Raw genomic sequence first — 25718 nt, 5'->3', positions numbered from 1 at the left:
GATAGATCCGATCCGGACCTGGGGACTTGTCCACCTTAACGCCTTTAGGATACCTAACAGTTCCTCCTACCTTATGCCGACTTGACCTGGAGTAATTAAACATCTATCCCTAACCTCAACATCCGTCATGTCCCTCTCCTTGGTGAATATCAATGCAAAGTAATTGTAAAGAATGTCACCCATTTTCTCTGACTCAATACATAACTTTGCTGCTTTGTCCTTAAGTGGGCCAATCTTTTTCTAGTTACCCTCTTGCTCTTTATGTATGAATAAAAGGCTTTGGCATTTTTCTTAACCATGTTTGCTGAAGATATCTCATGTCCCCTTTTGGCTCTCTTAATGCCTCATTTCAGATTCTCCCTACATTCCTGCTATTCTTCGAAAGCTTCGTCTGTCTTCAGTCACCTAGACCTTATGTATGCTTCCTTTTTCCTCTTAGCTAGTCGCACAATTTCACCTGTCATCCATGGTTCCCTAATCTTGCCATTTCTATTCCTTATTCTCACAGAACATGTCACTCCTGCACGCTAATCAACCTCTCTTTTAAAGGCCTCCCATTTATCAAATGTGGATTTACCTTCAAACTTTCTCCCAATCTACATTCCCCAGATCCTGCTGAATTTTGGTAGAGTTGGCCTTCCCCCAGTTTAGAACTCTTCCTTTAGAACCACTCTCATCTTTGTCCATGAGTATTGTAAAACAAAGAGAATCAAGACATTCTCCAATTTTCTAGTGAATGCAAAACAATGCAGCAGAGTTAATGCAACTTTTTTGAAATAAATCAATGCCTTTAGTGTACCAAAGTTATGCCTGTTGAATGCACACATAAATTAAATGTAAATTTAATGTTCTACTTGTCACACATATCTAGCGTCGACACCAAAATTATCACACTTTGGAGACACTTTAATGGTGAGTGACCCTATTTTGCCTTAGCCCAGCACCTTTCATAGCCTACAAAAATAAGAACAGAGCAACTAGCAACTTTAAGTGGCTTTCTAAATAATTGTTTTTGACCCAGGAAAGGGTAATATCCTCAAGGAACACATCATGTGCAAATTACTGTTAGTTGTTACAATTTGAATGCACTAAGCATCTTTAAGGAACTAGCCACTGTAAAGGTTATAATAAAAGTACCATGAATGATAAAAGCTACTTTGTGTGGAGAAGCACCTAAGAGATATTTCAGCTTTCATTTTTACTGCAATTTTCTTGGCTGGATGCTTTGATTATGGCAAGTAGATTGTAAGATAATGGCATCAAGTGAGATTATGTTTCAAGCAAGAGGGGGCTGAGGGAGAGAATGTAGGGATTGAATGGATAGAAATCTGCAAGAAATATTTTTATTTTAAACTGATCAGTGGCAAGTTATGTTTTTAATGAGCTTCAGGTTTACAGCATAAGCTATTACGATGACATTGCAATGACAAAATTAGTTTTCTTTATTTGTCAAAACTGCTTCAAGAATACTGTTTGTGCTGAAAATACAGAACTGCACTGCTTAATTTGCTAGTTTCTGCTATCTTTGACATTTTTTGAAAGCATTGTATAAATATTACAGTTAAAAGCTCCATGAAATGTGTCACTGCTACATCATAATTCTTGTAGGACTGTGCTGTAAAGCAAAATCCATTGTAATATCTTTTCAGTAATGGTTTAATTATTGCATTGATGCAAACAACTTTAATTAAATTCACCAGAGCTCTTCAGCTTATAGATACATTCCAGACTTTGTTAAAAATCGGGACTTGCTGACTCCTGCTAGTTATCTTCAATCTAGAAGATGTGCTGAATCAGCAGTAATACAATAATGCCCCAGCATGATGTAAGCATATGTATGTTACAAATGCAGTGGTGTCATTGATCAACCTGTATAGGCCTGTTCACATTTGCTTACTATCCCACCCACTTTGCAGTATGTTCACAAGCAAACTGGCTACAAAGCTAGGGCAATTATGTGCACTTGGTTCTGTATAAGATATAACCTACAAAAGAAATGTCTGATAACATTTAGACTAGCAATGACTATTAGTGATCACCACGCTTTAGTTGTCATAAACAGATATCATCTGCAGATAAGAGGAATGTAATCGGAACTCTGAAACAATAACTTGGAAAACAGTTATCTGTTTGAGGTTAACACCTGCACATTACGAGTTCATTTAAAATAATATAGAGGGGTGTCAGTGCCTGGACTGTAAAATAGCTGTGATTAAATCCTCAGAGCACGTTCTTTCACTATATTATCTCTAAGAATGTTTCGTTAGGTGGTTTCTTGGAGTGGGGCTGGGAAAGAACCCGCCTTCGAAAAGTTAGTGCCCTGTCAAGGGAGGTAGTGTTAAACTGACTGCTAAAAACCAACCCCTCCCTTTCTTCTGACCTTTTTCTGATAAATTCTACTCCACACTCATTCAACTGAGGCCAGGATCTCCCTTGTCCAGCCCTACGTTTTTCCCTGGGTGCTAACTGGCAGCAACCACTGCTCCTATTGTGCTCGAAACAAAAACTGCTGGAAATTAAGGAAGGCCAGGCAGCATCCATGGAGAGAGATCAAGCTAACATTTCAAGTCTGGATGACTCTTCTTCAGACCTCTGAAGAGTCATCTAGACTCAAAACATTAGCTTGCTCTCTTGCCCATGAATGCTGCCTGACCTGTAATTTCCAGCAGTTTGTGTTTTCAGTATAGATTATAGCATCTGAAGTAATTTGCTTCAACTTCCATTGTGCTATCTTTTAAAGGTAAGCTACTGGCCTACAGCCAATCCCAGATTTCTTCTCTGAACTCTGAATCCTGAGAAAGACCCAATAATGCGGAGGCTTGGGGACCGCTTTGTGGAACACCTACGCTCAGTTCGCAACAAACAACTACACCTCCCAGCCGTGAACCATTTCAACTCCACTCCCCTCAACTCCTCGGATGACATGTCCATCCTGGGCCTCCTGCCTGATGACACCACCTGAAAGATGCAGGACCAGCACCTCATATTTCGCTTGGAAACCCTGCAGCCCAATGTGGATTTTGCAAGCCTCAAAATCTCCCCTCCCCTGATGGCATCCCAAAACCAGCCCAGCTAGTCCCTGCCTCCCTCACCATGCCTCCCATCTCAAGCCCCGCCCCCATCTCCACCCACTAACCTCAGCATGCCTCCTTGACTTGTCCATCCTTGCTGGACTGACCTATCTCCTCCCTAACTCCCCACCTACATTCACCGTCACTGGCTCTAACCCCACCTCGTTGATCTGTCTGTGCCTCTCACCCTATCTTCTCCATTATCCATCTTCTATCTGCCTCCCCGTCTCCCTATTTATTTCAGAATCCTCTTCCCCTCCCCCATGTCTGAAGAAGCATCTCGACTTGAAACGTCAAACTTTCCTGCTCCTCTGCTGCTTGTCCTGCTGTGTTCATCCAGCTTCACACCGTGTTATCAAAGACCCAACGTTGTCCAGTCACAGATAACAAAGTGTGAAGCTGGATGAACACAGACCAAGCAGCATCTCAGGAGCACAAAAGCTGACGTTTCGGGCCCAGACCCTTCGTCAGAGAGGGGGATGGGGAGAGGGTTCTGGAATAAATAGGGAGAGAGGGGAGGCGGACCAAAGGTGGAGAGGACAGTATAGGTAGGAAGGGGATAGGTCAGTCAAGGAGGCGGGATGAGGTTAGTAGGTAGGAAATGGAGGTGCAGCTTGAGGTGGGAGGAAGGGATGGATGAGAGGAAGAACAGGTTAGGGAGGCAGAGACAAGCTGGGTTGGTTTTGCGATGCAGTGGGGGGAGGGGACGAGCTGGGCTGGTTTTGGGATGCAGTGGGGGAAGGGGAGATTTTGTCCAGTCACGTGTCTGTTTGGCACTTAGCCCTGTCAGGCCTCCCCCTTGGCCAGTTTCTCACCTGGTTCTAGAGCGATCGACCAATCCTAAGTTTGCAATTACATGTTTTACCTCTGTCCTGTAGAGAACATAGAACAGCACAGCACAGAACAGGCCCTTCAACCCATGATGTTGTGCCAACCATTGATCCTCATGTATGCACCCTCAAATTTCTGTGACCATATGCATGTCCAGCAGTCTCTTAAATGTCCCCAATGACCTTGCTTCCACAACTGCTGCTGGCAACGCATTCCATGCTCTCTCAACTCTGTGTAAAGAACCCGCCTCTGACATCCCCTCTATACTTTCCTCCAACCAGCTTAAAACTATGACCCCTCGTGTTAGCCTTTTCTAACCTAAATTTTCTACATCCATTAACATTGAGCTACTTTGGGTAGCTTTGGATGTAAGGCCATTATTATTTTTAATTACATTCTTATTTTCACTTCCTCCTCCCATCTTCCTTCACTTGATTATGTAATCCTAACCTATCCCTACTCATGTCCATCAACTCTGAGCCTGTTAAGGGCGTAAAATCTTGCTTTGAACCATACATGGCTACCCTTTTTGTTGGACAATTTTGACATCCAAGATGTCTCCCTACTATCAGTAATTCCAGCTGCCTCATCTTTACTCCCAATTTACTGAAAACTCAAGATATAATTCTTATCTTTGTGTTTAGGCCCATCCTTGAACTCATTTGCTATTTTTGACCTGCAACTCTTCCTCACCAAAACTCTCCTTTCCTGTAGCTCATGCTTATTGTACATTTACACCATTTCTCCTCACTACCTCGTGCTGTTCCAAACTCACTCCTTCTGCGCTTTTTGCTGTACCACTGCCAATAATAGTTTCAGCTCTGACTTCTCCTGTGGATCTCTCTCCTTTAAGCCTCTGCAACTATCTTTAAGTATTTTTAAGAGCATCATTAAAACTCATGCCTTTGCCCAAATTTTTGACCATTGTCTCTAGTTGCTTCTAGTTAAGGAGCAATAATAGGAACTTAACAACTTTGAAAATTTGCTTATATTGTTATTTGCTAAATTAATAAATAGCAGCTATTTTCCTGAAATGTTATGAACAGCCTTTCCATGATGAAGGCCTGATATGTTGGTAAGTTTTTGGTGATGGATAGATTTTGTAACAATGTGTCAAAACTCTGCATATTGAGTTGTTACTTTGTTGACTTTTTTCCTAGGGTAAACGTGCAATTTCTGTCAAGTTGATGAAAAACCACCCTCTTAATTTTTGTTCTCATTAGTTGCACATATTGTGCTGCATTTTCCCTGTACCATCCAACATCTTTGTTTTTATTGAATAAATAATGAGGGGAAGGGTCACTGGACCCAAAACGTTAATTGAATTTTATTTTTCTCTCTCTTTCTTTCTTTTCTCCACAGATGCTGCCAGACCTGCTGAGATTTTTCAGCACTTCTGATTTTGTTCTTGCTCTGGTTTTATTGACTTTATTTTGTACAATGATTTTGACTTGGCAAAAAAAATTCCTTGCCACGTTACATTCTGAAAGATAGATGTATGAACAACTTCTAATACACAATATACATATAACAGGCAGTATACTTGTGAACTTGACTTGCGCCTATCTTGGGGACATAGTCATTCATATCTTAATTTTTGTTTTGTAAATTTGTACCTTTAGGTTACTCTTTATGATATTGGCATGAAGCTACAAATGTGTGTCTGAAGATATTGGCTTAGGACATAGGTAACAAACGAGTTTTGAGAAGATTTGTAGCTCAGGTTGAGGTTCTGGATGTGAGTTTGCTCGCTGAGCTGGAAGGTTAGTTTTCAGACGTTTCGTCACCATTCTAGGTAACATCATCAGTGAGCCTCCAACGAAGCGCTGGTGTTATGTCCCGCTTTCTATTTATCTGGTTAGGTTTCCTTGGGTTGGTGATGTCATTTCCTATTCTTTTTCTCAGGGGATGGTAGATTGGCTCCAAATCAATGTATTTGTTGATGGAGTTCCGGTTGGAATGCCATGCTTCTAGGAATTCTCATGCATGTCTCTGTTTGGCTTGTCCTAGGATGGATGTGTTGTCCCAATCAAAGTGGTGTCCTTCCTTATCTGTAGGTAAGGATACGAGTGATAGTGGGTCATGTAGGTAACAAAATAGTAAATGTTGAAAATCATCAAGATTTCTCAATAGACATGAGGGAGACTGTACATGCCATAATTCCAACGTTTCTGATTCTTAAGTACATCTGTAGCTATTTCGGTTTAAACATTTTCAATTCTGCTAGTTGTAATTTTGTTAATTCAATGCCTGGATAATTCTAAAATTATCCAGTTATTTGAAATAAGCAATTTAAATCAAAAAGCACTGTAGGCTTTTTATGCCAAAAGGAATTCAAATTAATAGATAGTTCGAATGAAATGACTTTGAATTAAAGGATTAGACTGACTTCAAATGCAGTAGCAAGACAATCAGTTACCATTCTGTTCTAATGATATGGGATAAATTTATTTGCTTTTGAAACAAAAGGCTGAATAAAGTAAAAGCAGTTTTTTTAACAAGTCAAGTGAGACGGTCCTGTGGTACTTGCAAGTGACATCCTGGTCTGTAAGATTTGGGTGCTTGCTAACTTCAGTTGGATAGCTCAGTTGGCTGAACTGCTGGTTTGTGATGTCGAGCAATAGGAACAGTGTGGGTTAAATTTCTGTACTGGGTGTCATTACCACAAAGGAATCTCCTCAACCTCTTCCCATCACCTGAGGCATTGACTGTCAGGTGAAACCACCACCAATGTATCCCTCTGATTCCAGTCCTCTAGGATTATGGTGACTTTACTGTATCTTTTAAATTGTAAGACCCAAGTCAGTCATAATTAGTGACCTGAGTTGAGGGAGCGAACCTAAAAGTTTTTACTAGTTTTCATTTGATCAAAGGCCCATTCTAGATATAACTATGTTTTCATGAGTTTTGCAGAAGTTATTAAATTTATCAGAGGTACAGAAGAAATGACACTCAATAGAAGCAGTGATTTTTCAATTGATCCACTTCAGCATACCAGTTTTTTTTTCCAACTGACAGGACGCATGTCTGTTGTTCTCTTTCGTTGATCAAGGTTGTCCCCCTGTCATTAGCCTTGTCTGAACCAAACCACTAAAAATCACTGCTTACTACTCCTGGTTAGCCATACCTCTGGTCAAAGGGATCCTGAACTCTAACTGCCTTGGCAACACAGACAGCACGTGATCAGTCTTAGACTGTCTGGGTAACATGTGCCCAACTCATGGTTGATTTGCTTGAAAGTGAAGGCCATTGTACTTCTGATGCATTCGTTCAAGTGTCAATTGAATCCTCTTTTTGACAGCTGGTCCCTCTTAACTTGCTAACTCCATAGATTCTTGCCTAAACAATGTGACACCAGCAGAATTTGTGCTTCTGCTTGATTACATAGAGTCATTAGGGCGGCACGGTGGCTCAGTGGTTAGCACTGCAGCCTCACAGCACCAGGGACCTGGGTTCGATCCCAACCCCGGGTAACTGTCTGTGCGGAGTTTGCACATTCTCCCCGTGTCTGCGTGGGTTTTCACCAGGTGCTCTGGTTTCCTCCCACAGTCCAAAGATGTGCAGGCTAGGTGGATTGGCCGTGCTAAATTGCCCGTAGTGTTCAGGGGTGTGTGGGTTATAGGGGGATGGGTCTGGGTGGGATGCTACAAGGGGCGGTGTGGACTTTTTGGGCTGAAGGGCCTGTTTCCACACCGTAGGGAATCTAATCTAATCCCTCAGTGATTCTGATATCATCAGAGATAATGGGAACTGCAGATGCTGGAGAGTCCGAGATACCAAAGTGTGGAGCAGGATGAACACAGCCGGCCAAGCAGCATCATCACAACTGTCTGAATTGAAACCTATAGGCACTTACCAAAATCTATCCACATCTTTTCATGAAAAGAGTCATGTTTGACTCTATAATAACAGCTGATGCCCAAGTATATTAACTAAAATTGCTTTCAAAGACTGTATTGCTCATGTGCTTAATGAAGTCCAAATCGTTGAAAAATGACTGCACCCTACAGGACAGTAACCTGCCTGCAACCAATGCAACGATATTTCTGAAAAACATAATTGGTCCTTCATTCCGAGGATAAAGTAGTTAACCTCTATACTGCTTCCTAATGGTATCAATCTGAGGTTTGTAATATAGTGGGGATAACAATGGAAATGTGCCATCTCACATTCCAGGAACAGCATGTTTGTGCATTAATCCAAATGTTGTTATACATTCTTTATTCAAAATGTATTTGAATTGTGAACCACAAGACAAAGGGTAGTCTTTAGCATGCATGTTACTATTCAAATATATTTCTCCTGTTTTTAGGCCAACCTTTCGCTACTTCACCTGGCATACTTGTGTGTTAGGCATCATTGGCTGTGGGATTATGATGTTCCTGATTAGCCCAATATATGCATCATGCAGTGTTGCATTCATGCTGATACTGTTGCTGGTCCTTCATTATGTATCACCTTCAAGCAGCTGGGGTTACATCAGCCAAGCTCTAATCTTTCACCAGGTACAGTAGAACATCAGGAAACTGTTCCAAGATGGTGCTAATTATGTGTTGGAAACATCTGTTAAATTGTCCTGTTGGAAGGTCACTGACCTGAGGCATTAACCGTTCCTTCACTGATGTGAAGGGAGTACCTGTTGAGTACTTTCAGGATTTTGTCTTTTATTTCAGACCTCCACAACGTCAAAGTTTTGCTATTTGTTTAATTCATTCATTAACAAGCCATCACCATAGCAATAATAGCTGTGATCAAATCTTTTATTCATGGAGCTAACTGTAAAACACATGATAGTCTATTGCAAACCTCTTAAAATTTGCAGCGCTGTGCATTTATAATTTTTGCTCCTTATACAATCAATATTGGTTCGGAAAGACTTCCATATACGTACCAAATTTGTAGGCATCAGGTTTGACAGTATACTGTTACATTGCTACCTGTATTACTTTACAATTTCTCAGAACAATGCCAGTGTGCTTTTAATTTGTTCGTGACCTTGGTGTTCCCTTGGTTTGTAAATCAGCTCTAACATGGGGGATGGAGAAAAATTCTTGGCAAAATCATTTAGTTCATCAGAGGTCATCCTTCTTACGTTCTACCTCTGCCAACCAAACATTTAATCATAGTTTGAATGCCTACATGGTCTATGGATACACACTTCTTAAAAAAAATCTACAAATCCTGGAAATGTTTTGTAACGTTTTATTGCACAAAAAGTAGCTTGTGAATATTAATAACTTAGTTTTACAGCAAGAGTAATTACTGTTGAAGAGAAGATTATTTGACCAAACTTTGTTATTCATGTGTTATTCATATGTTATTCATATGTTATTCATATTGTAGTGATTGTAACAACATCAGCCAGATGGATTTCACAGAATATGAGCTCCCTGATTGGGGCTGTTAATCTGATCCAATATGGGAGCCCTGAACGACAGATATAAACAGGAGTCTCAGACATTCTGTTCACTCTGAGAATGGCTCTGAGGGAGCTGGATTAGTGTCAAGGACTCTCCACATTTTAAATAAAGAGGGAATTGGTGACGCGATACAAGTCTCTGTCGACTTCTTTCAAATAACTGTTTGCTTGCTTGCTTTAGCAAAGAAGTGAATTTCAGTACTGTAATAGTAGGTTATTGATACATATTCTTTAGCTGTGAGATGAATAGGATTTGTAGTGATGTAGCTTTCAACAGGCTTTGTTATTGATTTAAAAATCCATTGTGTGCCAACGATGTTGGCAGTGTTACAATCAACTACAAAGTAATGTTGCTCAGAGAGGATTTCACTGAATTTTGACTCTGTCATGTGAATTCAGGATCACTAAAACACGAGATTCACATACACAGTACAACTATAAGAATGTAATAATATTATAAATTTAATTTAATGGATAAATAGGTACATTTTATAATTTTTAGCTGAAATTTGAGAAATGCTCAGTGGTTTCACTGTCGTAGATTCACCATTTCTAACTCCTTTATTTAATATTTTCCAATAAACAGCTTTTTTTTTGCATCACAACTAGTAAAACAGTAAGTTAGTGTATGCTGCAAGTATACAGTAGGTAAATTAATCTTTTTTTACTTCAGAATCCTGTATCGATGCTTGTGTTTGCAGGTTAGAAAGTATCTTCTGATGCTAGATGTTCGTAAAGATCATGTCAAATTCTGGCGCCCACAAATTCTGCTGATGGTTGCCAATCCCAGAACATGTACTCAACTGATCAGTTTCACCAATGACCTAAAGAAGAGTGGACTGTATGTGCTGGGTCATGTACAAAAAGGAAATTTGGGTAAGAATTGTTTTTTAAATGTCTTCATTGCTACATGTGAATCCCAAATTGTTACAGTGTTTAAAAGTTCTTTTTTGTCTTAAACCCTTTTACTGTATTTTTGTGCTTGTAAGGGCAACATAGTTTCATGGATCCATACATTTGGAGGCCATTTAGCCCACTGTGCCTTAATAAATATGTTTATCTTTTGAAAGTCAAATACCCTTTTACCATTTTTCTCTGTCAGTGCGCTCCAGATCATCATCGCTGGATTAAAAGAGTTTTCTCTGGGACAACCACTCTCCTACTTATTTTGTCCAGTCGTGTAAAACTGTCTTCTGTTCCTGCCTGCTTATTTGCTCAATCAAATCTCCTCAACTTTCCACATCTCTCTCAAATCATTGCTGTCACCTTGTCTACTCCAAAGCGAACAATCTCATCTACCATTGTCTGTTAACATAATACTGGGAATAGAAAAGTTCCTCAGTAATTCTTGGGAGGGAATATTACAAGATTATACAATCTGTTTTAACATTGAGGTTGACGCCAACCAAAGTGTTGAATAATCTCGACTCAATTTATGTGACATTTTTCATGTCTCAATTTTTTTGCCTTTTTCTAAATGTTAAGTAGAATTTATTTTATTTAACCTTTGGTGACTTCACATGTCTCCATTGCCATTACATCACTGAATTATTGTACTCCTCTTACTGTAATCCATAAAATCACCCAATTCCGCAATGAAAGTTTCTTCGTGCATTTCACTTGAATTCTAACGTGTTCTACAAAATGCCTTAATATTGATATATTCCTGTCTAGCATATTTTCTAATAATTTCACACTCTTTACTATAACATGTTCTGTTGTTCATGATTGATTCTGGTCAAAAATTCCCAAAAACATTTGACCTGTATTGGCTGTAATGATTCAGTTTACATTTTGAGTGCTTAAACAACTAAACTCTTGCTTAATCCATTTTGTTGATGCCTTTTCCTCATTGTTTGTCTGACACGATGCAAATATACTAAATACACTTCTTGTTTGTTTTCAATGCATACAATATTCTACTGCGGTAAACTTCTAATGTTTAGTCTAAACTGTTGTCTTACTTTATTGACAGCAATTTATAGCACAGGAGGAGATGATATAACCCATCGTGCCTATTAGCATTGATCTTCATTGATTTCCCTGCACTTTATATATATTTTTGTTTTGCAAATGCTCAGTTCCCGCTTTTGATAGGTGCTACAATTTCACATCAATGATAACTGTATGAAACACAGACAAGCCTTTCAGCGCCACCAGTTTATGACCAAGCAGATCAATGTTCACTTTTTAAATGTCAGTTTGCTGCATGTGTTTTTAAAGCCATTCATTATAACCATTTTCTGTCTTTGAGTCAACTTCCTTAATGCTATGTGACACCTTGTTAGCTGCTTTTTGCAAATCAAAATGTACTATGTTCTTTTCACTTCACTTCCTTTATCAATGTTCCACCATTTCCTCAAGAACTTATAATTTATCAAACATGATTTATCTTCTGCAAAATCAGATTGACTATCCTGAAGCAACTTGACTTTAGAAAGAAAAAATATTTTTGACTTAATCTCTAGAGCCTAATTTGATTGGCCAGTAATTATTCAATTTACCACTTTGTCTTTTCGCTGAAGCTGGCATGTTACATCTGGGATCTCTTTTTATTCACTTGTAAGACATGAGCATCGCTGGCCTGGCCCTAGTTGCCTATGAGAAGGTGGTGATGAGCTGCCTTCTTGGATAGTTGCAGTCATGTGCTGTACGTTGACCCACAGTGCCCTTAGGAAGGGATTTCAACCCAGTGTTGGAATGCTGAGTGGCTTGGAGGGGAACTTGCAAGTGGTGGTGTTCTCATATGGGGAGCATTTCATCGCACTCCTGACTTGTGCTTTGGTAGATAACGGACAGGATTTGGACAGTCAGGTGTAAGTTCTTCTCTATAGTATTCCAACCCTTTGACCTGCTGAAGATGCTTGGGCCGAGGACACTATCCTGAGGAACTCCTGCAGAGATGTCTTGGAGCTGAGATGACCAACCTCAAATAAACACGACCATCTCAACTCCAACCACTGAAGAGTTTGTCCCTGCTACCCATTGATTCTGGTTTTCCGAGAACTTCTTGATGCTACACTCGGTTGAATGTTGCCTTGATGTCAAGGGCTGTCACTCTCACCTCATCTCTGGTATTGAGCTGTTTTGTCCATATTTGAACCAAGACTGTAATGAAGTCAGGAGCTGAATGACCCAGGCAGACACCAAATTGGGCATCACTGAGCAGGTTATTGCTGAACAGGTGCTGCTTGGGGTCGGTTTAGCTTGGCTGACTGCACGGTTGGTTTCCGAAGCAGTGTGATGCCAACAGTATGGTTTCAATTCCTATCAGATGAGGTTACCATGAACGACTCTCCTGAACCTTTCGTCTTGCCTGAGGTATGCTGGCCTTCAGGTTTAATCACCATTAGTCCTGTTTTTGAGATGAGAGAGCGGACCTTTTGGTGTGGTAACACTATGGTGACAGAAAAGAGCTGCTTGATAGCACTATTATACCTTCCATCACTTTGATGCTTGAGCATAGACTGATAGAGCAGTAATTGACCAGGTTGAATTTGTTGTTTTTGTGTACAGGACATAGCTGAGCAATTTTCTGAATGTTGTTTGGATGCCTGTGTACTAGAAGAGCTTGGCTAATGGAGCGGCAGTCTTCGGGACAATTGTTGGAATGTTATCAGGGCCCATTGCCTTTACAATATCAAGTGTCTCCAACTGTTTGATTTCATGTGGTTTGGCTGAAAATTGATATCTGTAATGCTGGGAATCACTGGAGGACGCCAAGATAGTTCAACCTCATCGCACTTCCAGCTGAAAATTGCTGCGAATACTTTGATTTTGTATTTTGCACTGATGTGTTCGGCTCTTCCATTGGTGAAGATAGGGTTTGAAGGGCCCAGCTACATTTGGGATCCTTGTCATTGTCTTTATTTCTGAATTCAAGGATGCTTTGATTGTGGTGAGTCAGTTTTATTTCTTGCCTTTACACCAAACTCAATGGCTTGGACTACCTTCTAGTTCTATTTTATTTCAGTGCTGCTATTTTACCTATTCTTAATGATGTTCCTTGTTCTGCCTCATTGATTTGATACGCCTCCGCTCCCGCTGTCATGTTTTTCAGTGAATACAGAGGGAAAGAACTCATTTAGTATTTTGGTCTTGCTTATTCAATATATGTTCAGAGGGTTGCCGCAAACTCAGTGGGCTGAATGGCCTCTTTCTGCACCGTAGGCGTTCTATGATTTTTAAAATGTGCATCTTTAACTAGGTTTCTGGTCATTTGAGTTAATACTTCCTCCTGTATTTAAGTGTCGTACTTTGTTTTATGCTCCTATGGAATGCTTAGAATACTGTTCACTTTAGAGGCAGTACATATAAGCCATTGTTATTGTTGAGTGTTTCCAACATTTCATGTTTTTATTTCAGTTTTCTAGCGTCAATAGCATTTTGCTTTCTTTGTTTTAATTTTTTTTAAAATGTGCACACACGTATAAATCTATGGGGTGAATTTGCATTTGTCAATTTATAATTGCAGATACATTCTATTTTGTTCAAAAAGCATGCAATTTATAGACGGTCAATGTGGCATTTTATAAATTCCTACTTTGGAAATAAAGCCAGTCTGACTCCACGTTTAATACACAGCCAGATTCTATACAAGGAGTGAGACTCTGAAAGCTTGTGTTTACAAATAAATATGTTGAACTACAACCTGGTGTCATGTGATTTTTGTCCTTTCTCACCAGTGATAGAACTTCCTTTTTTTAAAAAACCTACTGTGTCAGAAAAAATCTCAGATTCACCATTTTGCTAAGAGTCAGTTCTCATCCATTTTATAGACTTGTGCTGTAATAAATTCAAAGTAAGCAACATAAATAGCACTTCAACTCACGTGCTTGTAGATGTTATTAAAATACCAAGCTTCATAAAATTGCAATGTTTCATAAATACAAAATGTTAACTTTATTGTAATATGTAATCCACAATGATATTTTAAAGGTCAAAATTTGCAGTATTTCCTACTGCAATATGTCATGCAGCACTTAGCAGAAGCTTTGGATGTCTACTTTTACATTTTTATTAATGACCCACCCTAGGCTCAGTATGACCTTGAAGTGGTCTATTATAATAGTTTTAAGAGTCATTGTGAAATGGTCCACTAAGTGTTATGAAGGCTTTTTCCTTAACAGTATTCAGTTATTAAGAAAAATACCCTCCATAAACCAAAATGCAATAACTCACCTCTTGCTTTTAAGGCAGTTGCATTTTATGCCAAAATCTACCAGAAATTTTAAATGGAATATATGGAGGAGGATATTCTGATACTGCTGTAACCTGACACACCCAATTCATTTGAAAAGCCTTCATAAGTTGAAATGGAGTAATTTACATTTTGATTTCTATAGTTGTAGGAGTTCCTTAGACAAATGTGGAATTTTCCAGTTTTGAATGTGTCTGTCCCTAATATAGAGTTATGCGGCAGAGAAGGTACCTATTTAGTCCATCATGCTGCCACTGCCTCTTTGTTAAAAATACTTTTCCATTCTTCCAAATGTTCTCCTCTTTTCCTTTTAAAGTATGTATCCACTTTCCTTTTGAAATTTGATATTGAATCTACTCTCACCACCCTTTCAGACTATATACTCCAGACTGGCAAACTGATGAGTAAATAGATTTCCCTTCATTTTCCCTTTGGCATTATTTTTATCGTTATCCTAAATACATGGCCTCTGAATACCACCAATCTTTGAGTCCACACAATTTTGAACACTCTGAAACTCCCTTTAAACTTCTCATGCAGGCAAACAATCAGACTTCTCCCATGTCTCCATGCCTCTGAACTACTCCACCCTAATATCATTCTCTCCAAGCCAGTGACATCCTTTTTAAGAGCTGTGCCCAGATTCAGACACTAGCTGAGATTTAATGATTGATTCAAGATACGTTAGCATCACTTTGTACTCTGATTTTATTTGCATAGCGAAATATCCTATATATTTTCATTGCTTTATCAATGTGCCCTACTAAGAAAGTTGAGCCTTGATCTCTCTTGGTTCTACGTTAAAAATCTTCCATCTATATTGCCTCTCCTTGTTTTCCTTCCAAAATGCATCAGCTCTCTGCAATTTTCATTTGTGTTTTGACAACAGTGTAGGTCTTCCTGCTGACTAAAAATATCCTTCTTCTCACTTCTTTCTTTATTTCCAAACTTTGAAATTATTTCAATTATAAATCATTAACATGTATTAAAACTAGCAGTGATTCCAATAATCTGTGGGGTCACCACTTCATTTTAGTGTAGAAAACAACCACGCACTCTGCTTTTTGCTCTCAGCTAATTTTGTATCCATTCTGCCAATGACCATGCAATATAGTGATTCTCAATTTTGCAACATCTCAATGATGTTGCACTTAATTAAATGGTTTTTGGAGGTCCATTATCAAAACATAAACTCCACTACCACCTTCAACCTCTATGCACCTTGCCTTCAACAATTTTTGTTAGTTGTCATTTATAAACCATGATCTTCTTTCAAATGGTTACTGATGTTTACCTGTCTTATTCTGATCTTCACTTAATGCTTGAAATACTCCCTCCTGTCATCTATCACTGTTCTAGTATCAGGAATGGGGGTCATAGGGAATACAAGAACAGGAGTAGACCATTCAGGCCCTCCAATTCAATGAGATCATGGCTGATGTGTGGTCCAATTCCAGATACCTGCCTTTGTCCCATACGTCCCTTAATACCTTTGCTTAACAAAAGCTAATCTCGGATTTTAAAATTAATAACTGATCCAGCATCCACTGCTATTTGTGGGAATGGTTTCCAAACACCCACCACCTTTTGCATTTAGAAATGCTTCCCAACATTTTCCTGAATGGTCTAGCTTTAAGTGTTAGACTATGTCCCCTAGTTCTAGAATCCCTGACCAGTGGAAATATTTTATCTTACTTGCTCTGTCATTTCCTAATAATCTCTTGAAGACTTTGATAAGATCAACCCTTAACCTTCTAACTTCTGAGAAAATGGGCCTAATTTGTATAATTTCTTCTAAAACTTATCCCTTGAAGTCCAGGTATCATACTTTGTAAATCTGTGTTGTAATCCCTCCAAGGCCAATATTTCCTTCGTAGGATGTGTGATGCCCAGATCTGCTCACATTACAGTTGTATAAGACTTTGGTTTGGCCACATTTAGAGTACTGTGTACAGTTCTGGTCACCACATTACCAAAAGGATGTGGATGCTTTGGAGAGGGTGCAGATGAGGTTCACCAGGATGTTGCCTGGTATGGAAGGTGCTAGCTATGAAGAGAGGTTGAGGAGATTAGGATTATTTTCATTAGAAAGACGGAGATTGAGGGGGGACCTGATTGAGGTCTACAAAATCATGAGGGTTGGATAGCAAGAAGTTTTTCCCCAGAGTGGGGGACTCAATTACTAGGGGTCATGAGTTCAAAGTGAGAGGAGGAGGAAAGTTTAAGGGAGATATGTGTGGAAAGTCTTTACGCAGAGAGTGGTAGGTGCCTGGAACGCGTTGCCAGTGGAGGTGGTAGACGCAGACTCTTTATTGTCTTTTAAGATATATCTGGACAGGTACATGGATGGGCGGGGAGCAAATGGACACAGACCCTTAGAAAATAGATGACAGATTAGACAGAGGATCTCTATCGGCACAGGCTTGGAAGGCCGAAGGGCCTGTTCTTGTGCTGTAATTTTCTTTGTTCTTTTTCTTTGTTGTTGTATTACTCCAAGTGGGGACTAACCATAGTTTTGTGTAACTGCACCATAACTTTTAGATCCTTGTACTCAATTCTGTAGATGTAAAGGCCAGCATTCCATTAGCTTTCTTGATTTTTCTGCACCTGTTTGTGACATGTTAAATATCTGTGCACTTCAACCCCCAAATCCATTTTGGACAACCACTGTATTTAAGTTCATACAATCTAGAAAGTAACCTGATCTATCCTTTCTCAGTCTAAAATGAATAACCTGACACATGTTTGCATTGAACTGCAGCTGCCATAGCTTTGTCCATTCACCTAGTCTATCAGTATCCCTTTTTAGTTTTATGTTGTCACTAACATTAACAATTAACTGCCACCTAATTTTGTGTCAGCAGTAAATTTGGATATATGATTTTCTGTGCCATTATCCAAGTAATTAATAACATGAATAACTGGGGCCCAAACACTGATCTTGGTTAAAAACAACTGGTCACATGCCTCCAATTTCAGTACCTACCCATTATCCCTACTTTCTGTTGCTTGCCACTCAACCAATTTCCCAGCATGTCAGTGCTTTGTCTTTAATTCTGTGGGCTTCTACTGCTGTTGGCTGGATGGTTGGTTTGCAATGTTTTGGATAGACTTCCTCTCTTCCTTTTAGGAAGGTGTCTCATTTGTCCCTGAATTGTGCCTCCTTTCTGAAACTTGCCTATTCTTACTTGTTGTTTATCTGCCAATATTTATTTCCCATCACCTTTTTGAACTCACTGAAATGAGCCTTCTTCATTGGAGCATTATCATCTTAGTTTGTCCTTATCCTTTTCCAAAACTATTCTAAACTTACTAGAATTTTGATTTCAGCTATCAAATAGTCTTTTGCTAAAACACTTGCCCACTTTATTCCGTGGGTCTGGATCCAACACTGCTTCTTCCTTTCTCCTTGGGGCAGAAACAAGCTGAGAAATTAAGTTTGTTTTGCTCAAATATTTGGGGACCTCCCCTTTTCTTTCCTCTTTTCTTTCTCCTCAGTCAATAAATGAAGTTTCCCATAACTTCTATTGTTTACATCTTTCCAAAATTTCCCTAAACTTGGCTTTCAATTTCTTTTCCTGCTCTTTGCCTACCTGTAAAATGCAACTGCTTCTCTTTTCCTTGTCTCTAACTAAATAGACACAGTCTTTAGAAACCTTAAGCGCAACATCCCTTTTGAGAGACGTAATGGTCAGCCTGTATATCCTCCACTCTGTATACATTTCCCTCATCTATACCTGCTGAAAATAGATGTTACTCCTTTATCTCACAACTGTTTGACGTTGAGCTAATTTCTTCATTATTTTTAAGGATTACCTCAATAATAAGCATCTGTTTTATCTGGAATGACCAGAGGGCAAATAACTAATCATTTCCAAAACAAGAAATGTACTTTTATTACGACATTGCATTTTATACATAATCTCGCTGCATATGAAACTGTCTGTGCAGATTTATTGTGACAACATGATATACGCCGTTTATAATGCTGAGCCAGGTTCTACAAAATTGCATTTGTTTAAAATATATTTCATCATGCAGCTGACATTTGATAACTTGATTTGTGAAGAAATATAAATCTTTCCAGAACTGTTGCTATTGCATGTATGAATCCAGCAAACCACATGGATGGTGGTCAGTCGAGTTTGAGAATTGTAGGACAAACCACAGGCCACATGGTGTCTGGATTGAACTGGTATCCTTTAATGGAAAGTTCTTGGTGCAGAGGCCAGATGGAAGGAGATTGAGCATTGCTGAGCTGGGGTATCTGACATCGAACAACTCATTTGCTTTCAGAGCATTTGTAACCACCATGTAGAAATGCAAACACAGGTCACTGAATATTTTAGTACAATTACTTAATACTAAAGAAAACAAATAATACTGCATGGTTTGGTCATGGTGTTTAAGCCCTGTTGTCAGCTCAGTGCCTTGCAGTGGCCACGAACTGTGATCATTAATCTTGCTGGGAATACCAATAATTCAGCAGTAGCCAGGAAGGCGAAGTCATTCCATTACAATGTTTCACATTCTACAAAAAAATTGACATCATTTTAAAAATAGTTATCTGAAATCTGGTGTGACTTCAATTTGCGTTTCACCAAATATTCAAAACATTTCCAACTGTTAGCTTCTTTTGGTATAAATATAAAGCATGTAAAGATCTTTATAAAATCCAGTGATATTGTCACTAACTTTCATCCATATATTCTGTTCCTTTATAGATGAGATGCCTTCTGACCCTCTTCAAGCACAATATGATTCCTGGCTAAGTTTAGTTGATGCACTGAATGTAAAATCATTTGTCAGCCTTACGCTGTCTGACTCAGTACGTCATGGAGTTCAACATCTTTTATTCATCTCTGGTCTAGGTAAATAAGCCATAAAGTAGCAATTCATTTTAGACAAATGTTCATTTGAATTTAGTTTGTTTGTTAATAGCCAGTGAGAATGAACTTGTATCAATACTTGTTATTGTGGTACAGTAAGATACTGTCTCTTCTGCTCTGTTTTATAGGTGGAATGAGACCGAATACTCTCATCCTCGGTTTTTATGATGACTGCGTTCCTGAGGATGGTTTAGAACAAATTCCAGCATTTTCATGTAGTAGGTCTTCTATCACAAGTGGACAAGATGGCAACTTGCAGCCTAATTTTCCTCCAGCCAGAGATGCTTCTTCATCAAAGGCACTGTCAGGCAAAGAGTATGTGGCCATTATTTCTGATTCCATCAAAATGTTAAAAAATGTTTGTTTAGCCCGATACTTCTGCCAGTTAAACAAAGCACAACTGTTTGGTTGCAAGAACTATGAGGTCTCCATTGATGTGTGGCCACTCAATCCACTTCGCCCTGACAGTGCTAATTATGTTGATACTTGCAGCCTGTTTCTGTTACAAATGGCATGTATTCTTAACATGGTGCGCTCCTGGAGGTCAGCCAAACTACGTATTTTTCTGTGTGTTGAATCTGGAAATAGTGTCGGAGAGCAGGAGAAAAAGCTAAAACAACTTTTACGTCAGCTGCGTATCAAAGGTTCGATTAAAACTCTGCACTGGGATAGTGTTACTGCCCTTCACTGGCACAAACAGATGGTTCATGAAGATGGCTGTGATGGTAGTTTTGCAAATAACTTCCCATCAAATGCAATGAAAATCTCTGATGACTATCTGAAGGCTGTAAACAGGATGATTTTAGAGCACGGTGCCCATCCAGCTATCCGATTTCTCTACCTGCCACGACCTCCTGCTAATATTGCATTGCATGAAAGATACCTGGAGCAGCTTGACATAATGACCAAAAACCTGGGTCCTACTCTGTTAATTCATGGAATTAGTGCAGTCACCAGTATAGATCTTTAGATCCATTGATTGTGGAAATTAAGAACACTAACATATGTAGTAGTTAAGTTGCTCATAAAGGGGAGGATAGGAAATGTTTGTTACAACAAAAACAGCCAAATTTTACAATAGCTCACACTTAGCTTGAGCAAAAGCATTGAGATTATGCTCAGTTTTGGTGCAGTTTTTCTTTTTCCCTTATTTTTCCCTACTACTCTCAACGTAAGACAAAGGTGTTATGTTGTTGCTCTATTCATCTGCATTCTTTCTTTACTTTGACAGGATGTCAATATATCAGCAAGGTGAGCATTTGTTGCCCTTCCCTAATTGCTCCTTGCCATGCTATTTCAGAGGGCATTTGAGGGTTAGCCGCATGGTTGTGGCACTGAAGTTACATGTAGTACAGACTATGTAAGGACTGTAGATTTCCTTCCCTAAAGGATATTAGTGAACCAGTTTTTTTAAAAAAAAAGACAATTAACAATAGTTTCACAATTACAATTACTGAGCCTAACTTTCTTCTGGATTTATTAGTTGAATTTAAATTGCGCCAGCTACCATGATGCACCCATGTCCTCAGAGCATGAGCAGGTTGAGTCCAGTAACATTACAATGACACTTGTCATTTAAGTAATGCTCCACCAAATTTGGTGAGCCTGAGAAGCATTGAGTTTTGAAAATGGGCACTGAGAACTGTCGGCACATCGGAGTCATGAAGAAAAGGTTCTGTTCCATCTCCTAAATATGTAGCAAAAGAAAAATCATCGACTTTTATTCGGTTTTCTCAAGTACTTTCATTCATCAAATATTGGGCTCATATATAAACTTATATAAATGTCTGATCGCAGCAACAATAATCTGAAATAATTAATTGGATTTTTGCTACATATACAGGTAACTCGATGCATTCTGGCAGGATGTATGATAGAAATCATGAAAGGAACATTTTATGATATGAGAAATGCTAAATTTATGATTTGGAAAATGGACAAATAATTGGTATGGATTCAAAGTACATGTTTAACTGTGAACAAATAGTGCTCACTTTGAGGATGATGCCTCTTTGTTTCCATTTTAATGGTATTTTATATGCTTACATTTTGTCACAATATTTTTGCTTATGTTTGCTTCCTTTTTTGTATGCTGGTTCCATGACAAACATCTCAAATGAGAAGTCATACATTTTAATTGGTTCTCCTAAAACCTGGGGCTGGATTTAACGTTAGTGACAGGATTCTGGAAATCTATATCAACTCCCTGGAGTAGGACTGGCCAAACACGAGAGCCGTTACTCAATCAGGTGTGGCAGCTTTTCACCAGGAGCAGGGATTTCACTGGAGGACATTGTTGAATCCCAGGACTTGAATAAGTGAGGGCAAGATTTTAGTCATAGGGAGGGAGACCCAGAAGCAAGGAGCAGAGGAGCAGTTTCCAGTTTGACCTATTTACCAATACTGGGGGCTTAACATCAAAGGGACATGACAGTTGACCACTGGCCAGCCACCGGGGTCTTTGGGGTCTCCATTAGAGGGCACAGGAAAGTCATGTGGCTCTCGTTTTAAACCCTGAGCCTAACTGATGTCTACTATGGAAGAGTTTCTCAAATCAGTGCTTTCCTGTGCCATTTCAGTCAGCTTTCCTGCTGCTTAGAGACAGATTGTGGGCCTAGCTGTCACAGCTGACATCAAATGCCATCCTTAGTTTTACTGGTTATATATTGTCGAAACGACAATTCATTTCCATGCATCACAGTAAAGTTAGTGATTGTAGCTCATTTTCTAATGACTTTTAAAGCCATTTCTACTGCCTGAAAGATTACAGATGAGGATGTCCAAGATACCATGGAGCTTTGAGAGCACTTGTAGAATTTTAATTAATATACATGGTAATTTGTATGGATTTCATCTTGCAGACGTCAAAGATCCCATTTTCTGATTCAGAATGACATCAACAATAATGCAAACACCCAGCTCCTCAAACTGGGGAAGTTGCACATGAACAAATCTTAAAGTACAACCACCAACTGACCTGAGCTAACTTGGTCATGCTCTGGGCCACATACCACTGACTATTTATAATTTCCCCAAGTGTGAACTCAAACCAAGTGCAAGATACAATCTGTTCCCTGGTGTAAAAGGAACAAATGCTGACAATAAGCTTGGGGTTTTTTTTTTTAAAAAACCTGCTTTTAATTGTTCATGGGAAGAAATTGATTTTCTAAAGATTGGAGCACTGTTACATGGCTAATGTGTTGCTATGTCAATGCTTCAACTGGTTTTTGACAAATTGTATCTCACAGTGCTAGTGTGTCAGGTAGGTTGAAAAGTTAGCAAAGGAATTTCTTGTTGTATTAAGCAATAGACTAAGGTTGTCATACTGAAATTGCTGGAGAAACTTGGCAGATCTGACAGCATCTATGGAGAGAGAGAGAGAGAGAAAGATAGTTAATATTTTAAGCCCTGTAACCCTCCTTTAGCAGTTTGGATATGGTTTTTCCAGCAATTTCTGTTTGTTTCAGATCTCCAGCATTTGCAGTTCTTTGTTTCATTTAGAGTTTGTAACAGTCTGATCACACCCCTTAATACATCTGGCTGGTTATATATCCACAAACTTTGGCTTTCATCTGGAAAAATTGTGTTTTTAAGTCCAGCTAGACAAGTTCATACTGTGGAATTATTGACCTTATTTCTCCCTTTAAAATTTACAGTTCAAGCCTAAATACAACCAGACTTCTTGTTTGGTCCATCACCATGAATGTATTTAGTTTCAATTTGCCAAATTTCTCAATAGGAATAACTGTTTTAGGGTCAAACAGACAGGCTTCTAAGGTGGTTGGTGTCGTTTCAGTAGTGCACACTTGCTGTTCTTTTGCTTTTATTTAATTTGAAACAAAAGCAGTTTAAGTGGGGATGTGTTGGTGAGATGGAATAACAAAAGTAGAGTAAATAATGAGCAATGGGCATTATTGCACATTTACCACTGACACTATTATAGGATACCTAAATGTAGAAATCTTCCCAATCAACATAGCATGAGCAAAACTTAATAAAATATAAATACCTGTCCTTTATGTATTTTTATTCATTTAAATGTAAATATTTATTTGTAATTAGCATGAACAATAAGAAATCCATGGATATAGATGATAATACTGTTTTCGGGCTAGTGCACCAGAGCTATTTTCAGGGTCTAGACATAGTTTGGTTATAAGGTTCCCCTGTATTTTCCAAATAGCATGTAGGACAGTAATTCAAAATAAATAAAAAAATTGAAGGGGGAGAAATTTTATTTTTGTAACAACGACAAATTAATGAATAGGCTTGGCAGTTCTGGCACGTGTCCATGGAGAGGAGTCTGGTTCAGTGACCCTTCCTTAGAACTGATAGTAGCTAGGAAAAAATGCTATGCTTGTGTTTGTTAAGAGAAAACAAATTTCAGAATGTTCTGTTGGTTTTAAGTGTTAATTTCTTTTCAACGATGTACTATCATTTTCACTCATTCAGTCGCCCACCCATCCCATCCCATCCCAATCACCACCTCTTGCTTCTCCATGTTCCTCCATGCACTTGCACTTTGGTCCTGCCCCATGGTGCCATAGTGCCTGTATTTATCTTGGATCTTGCCATGCATCCTCTATATTGTTTCACTTAGTTTCCAGTGTGGACAGAACTCCTCAACCCTGTAGTAACACTGGAAAATCTTTGAATTTTTCATGAAGCTGCCAGAATAAACAGACATCCAAAAACCTGTTCAAAATGCTTTAATCCTATTATAAACTCTCAAAATTGTCAAAAGATAATCCATTCGAGCTCCCTTGCTAAATGTCTCCTTTTTTAGTGCCCATAGCTCTGTTAAAATAAGAAATAAAAATTTCTTCCAAACACTTCAGTTTTATTGTTTGGTCATTAAGCTGTCAAACAAGACAGTCCCCTTCACAGCTATGTCAACAACACCTGCTAAGCTAAATCATTAGTAGGGCTTGGAACTCATCCAAGCAGTCATAACAAGATTCCATTTCTCAACTAAACGAACAAACCCAGTAGAGCGCAATCGCAATGTGATACAGTCTTTGAAGTTGCATAAGCTGGTGGCCATCTGTTCATTTCAAAAAATGTTCAAATGAACCTCAGTGTAAAAATAAAAGCATAAGATCCAGATATTAAATAAGCATTCTAAGTTTGATACAGTTGAATGAAGAATACTTTATCCATGCATACTTGTATGTGTGTATCCAAATGCATGAGGAAAAATGCCTCAGTCCATTCAGCCTGTCCCTATAGCTCAAACCCTGCCGTCACAGCAACATCCTTGTAAAAGTGGCCTCGCTAGTGTCCTGTACAGCTATAACATAACATCCTAGCTCTTATAGTCAATGCACTGACCAGTGAAGGCAAACATGCCAAATGTTTCCTTCACTACCCTGTCTACTTGTGACTCCACTTTCAAGGAACTATGTAACTGTACCTGTAGGTCTCTTTGTTCAGAAAAACTCCCTGGGGTCCTACCATTAGCTGTATAAGCCCCGCCCTGGTTTGCCTTACCAAAATGCAACACCTCACATTTATCTAATTTAAACTCCATCTACCACTCTGTGGCCTATTGGCCCATCTGATCAAGATCATGTTGTGCTGAGATGACAGTTTGCAAACTTACTAACTGTACTTCCTATATTCACATCTAAATTGTTTATATGAATAATGAAAAGCACCAATCTTTGTGGTGCACCACTGGTCACAGGCCTTTATCATCTCCCTTAGTCTCCTACCTTCAAGCCAATTTTGTGTCCAGTTAGCTAGCTCCCTTGGATCTCATGTGATCTAACCTTACTAACTAGTCTATTATTGCATAGCCTTGTTGAATGCTATGCTGAAGTCCACATAGACAACTTCTACCACTCAATCTTTCTTGCCACCTCTTCAAAACACTTAATCAAGTTAATGAGACAATTTATCATACACAAAGCCATCCCTAATCAGTCCTTGCCTTTCCAAATGAATGAAAATTCTGACCCTCAATCCCTCCAAGAGCTTACTCACCACTGATGCGAGGGTTAATGGGAACTGCAGATGCTGGAGAATCCAAGATAATAAGGTGTGAAGCTGGATGAACACAGCAGGCCAAGCAGCATCTCGGGAGCTCCTGAGATGCTGCTTGGCCTGCTGTGTTCATCCAGCTTCACACTTTATTATCACTGATGCAAGGGTCACTGGTCTTTAGTTCCCTGGCTTTTCCTTAGCACCTTTCTTAAATAATGGCCCCACATTAGTCAACCTCCAGTCTAACAGCATCTCTCACATGACTGTCGATAATACAAATATCTTGGCAAGGAGACCAGCAGTCACTTCCCACAAAGTTCTGG

General features: G+C 39.1%; 1 protein-coding gene across 1 annotated transcript in view; it reads left to right on the top strand.

Annotated features, from left to right (window-relative positions):
• zgc:153039 (uncharacterized protein LOC767698 homolog) overlaps positions 1 to 25455 on the top strand; it is a 112040-nt gene extending 86585 nt beyond the window's left edge. Inside the window, exons 10-13 of the mRNA XM_048542879.2 lie at positions 8215 to 8407; positions 10023 to 10197; positions 19246 to 19392; positions 19539 to 25455. Coding sequence (XP_048398836.1) covers positions 8215 to 8407; positions 10023 to 10197; positions 19246 to 19392; positions 19539 to 20380 — 1357 coding nt within the window. The 3' untranslated portion in view covers positions 20381 to 25455. The remainder of the gene's footprint in view (positions 1 to 8214; positions 8408 to 10022; positions 10198 to 19245; positions 19393 to 19538) is intronic.
• The last annotated feature ends 263 nt before the right edge of the window (positions 25456 to 25718 follow it).

Source organism: Stegostoma tigrinum, chromosome 14 (genome assembly GCF_030684315.1).
Source record: "Stegostoma tigrinum isolate sSteTig4 chromosome 14, sSteTig4.hap1, whole genome shotgun sequence".
NCBI lineage: Eukaryota > Metazoa > Chordata > Chondrichthyes > Orectolobiformes > Stegostomatidae > Stegostoma > Stegostoma tigrinum.
The sequence above is the reverse complement of the archived record's forward strand: the minus strand, read 5'-3'. Positions and strand labels throughout refer to the sequence as shown.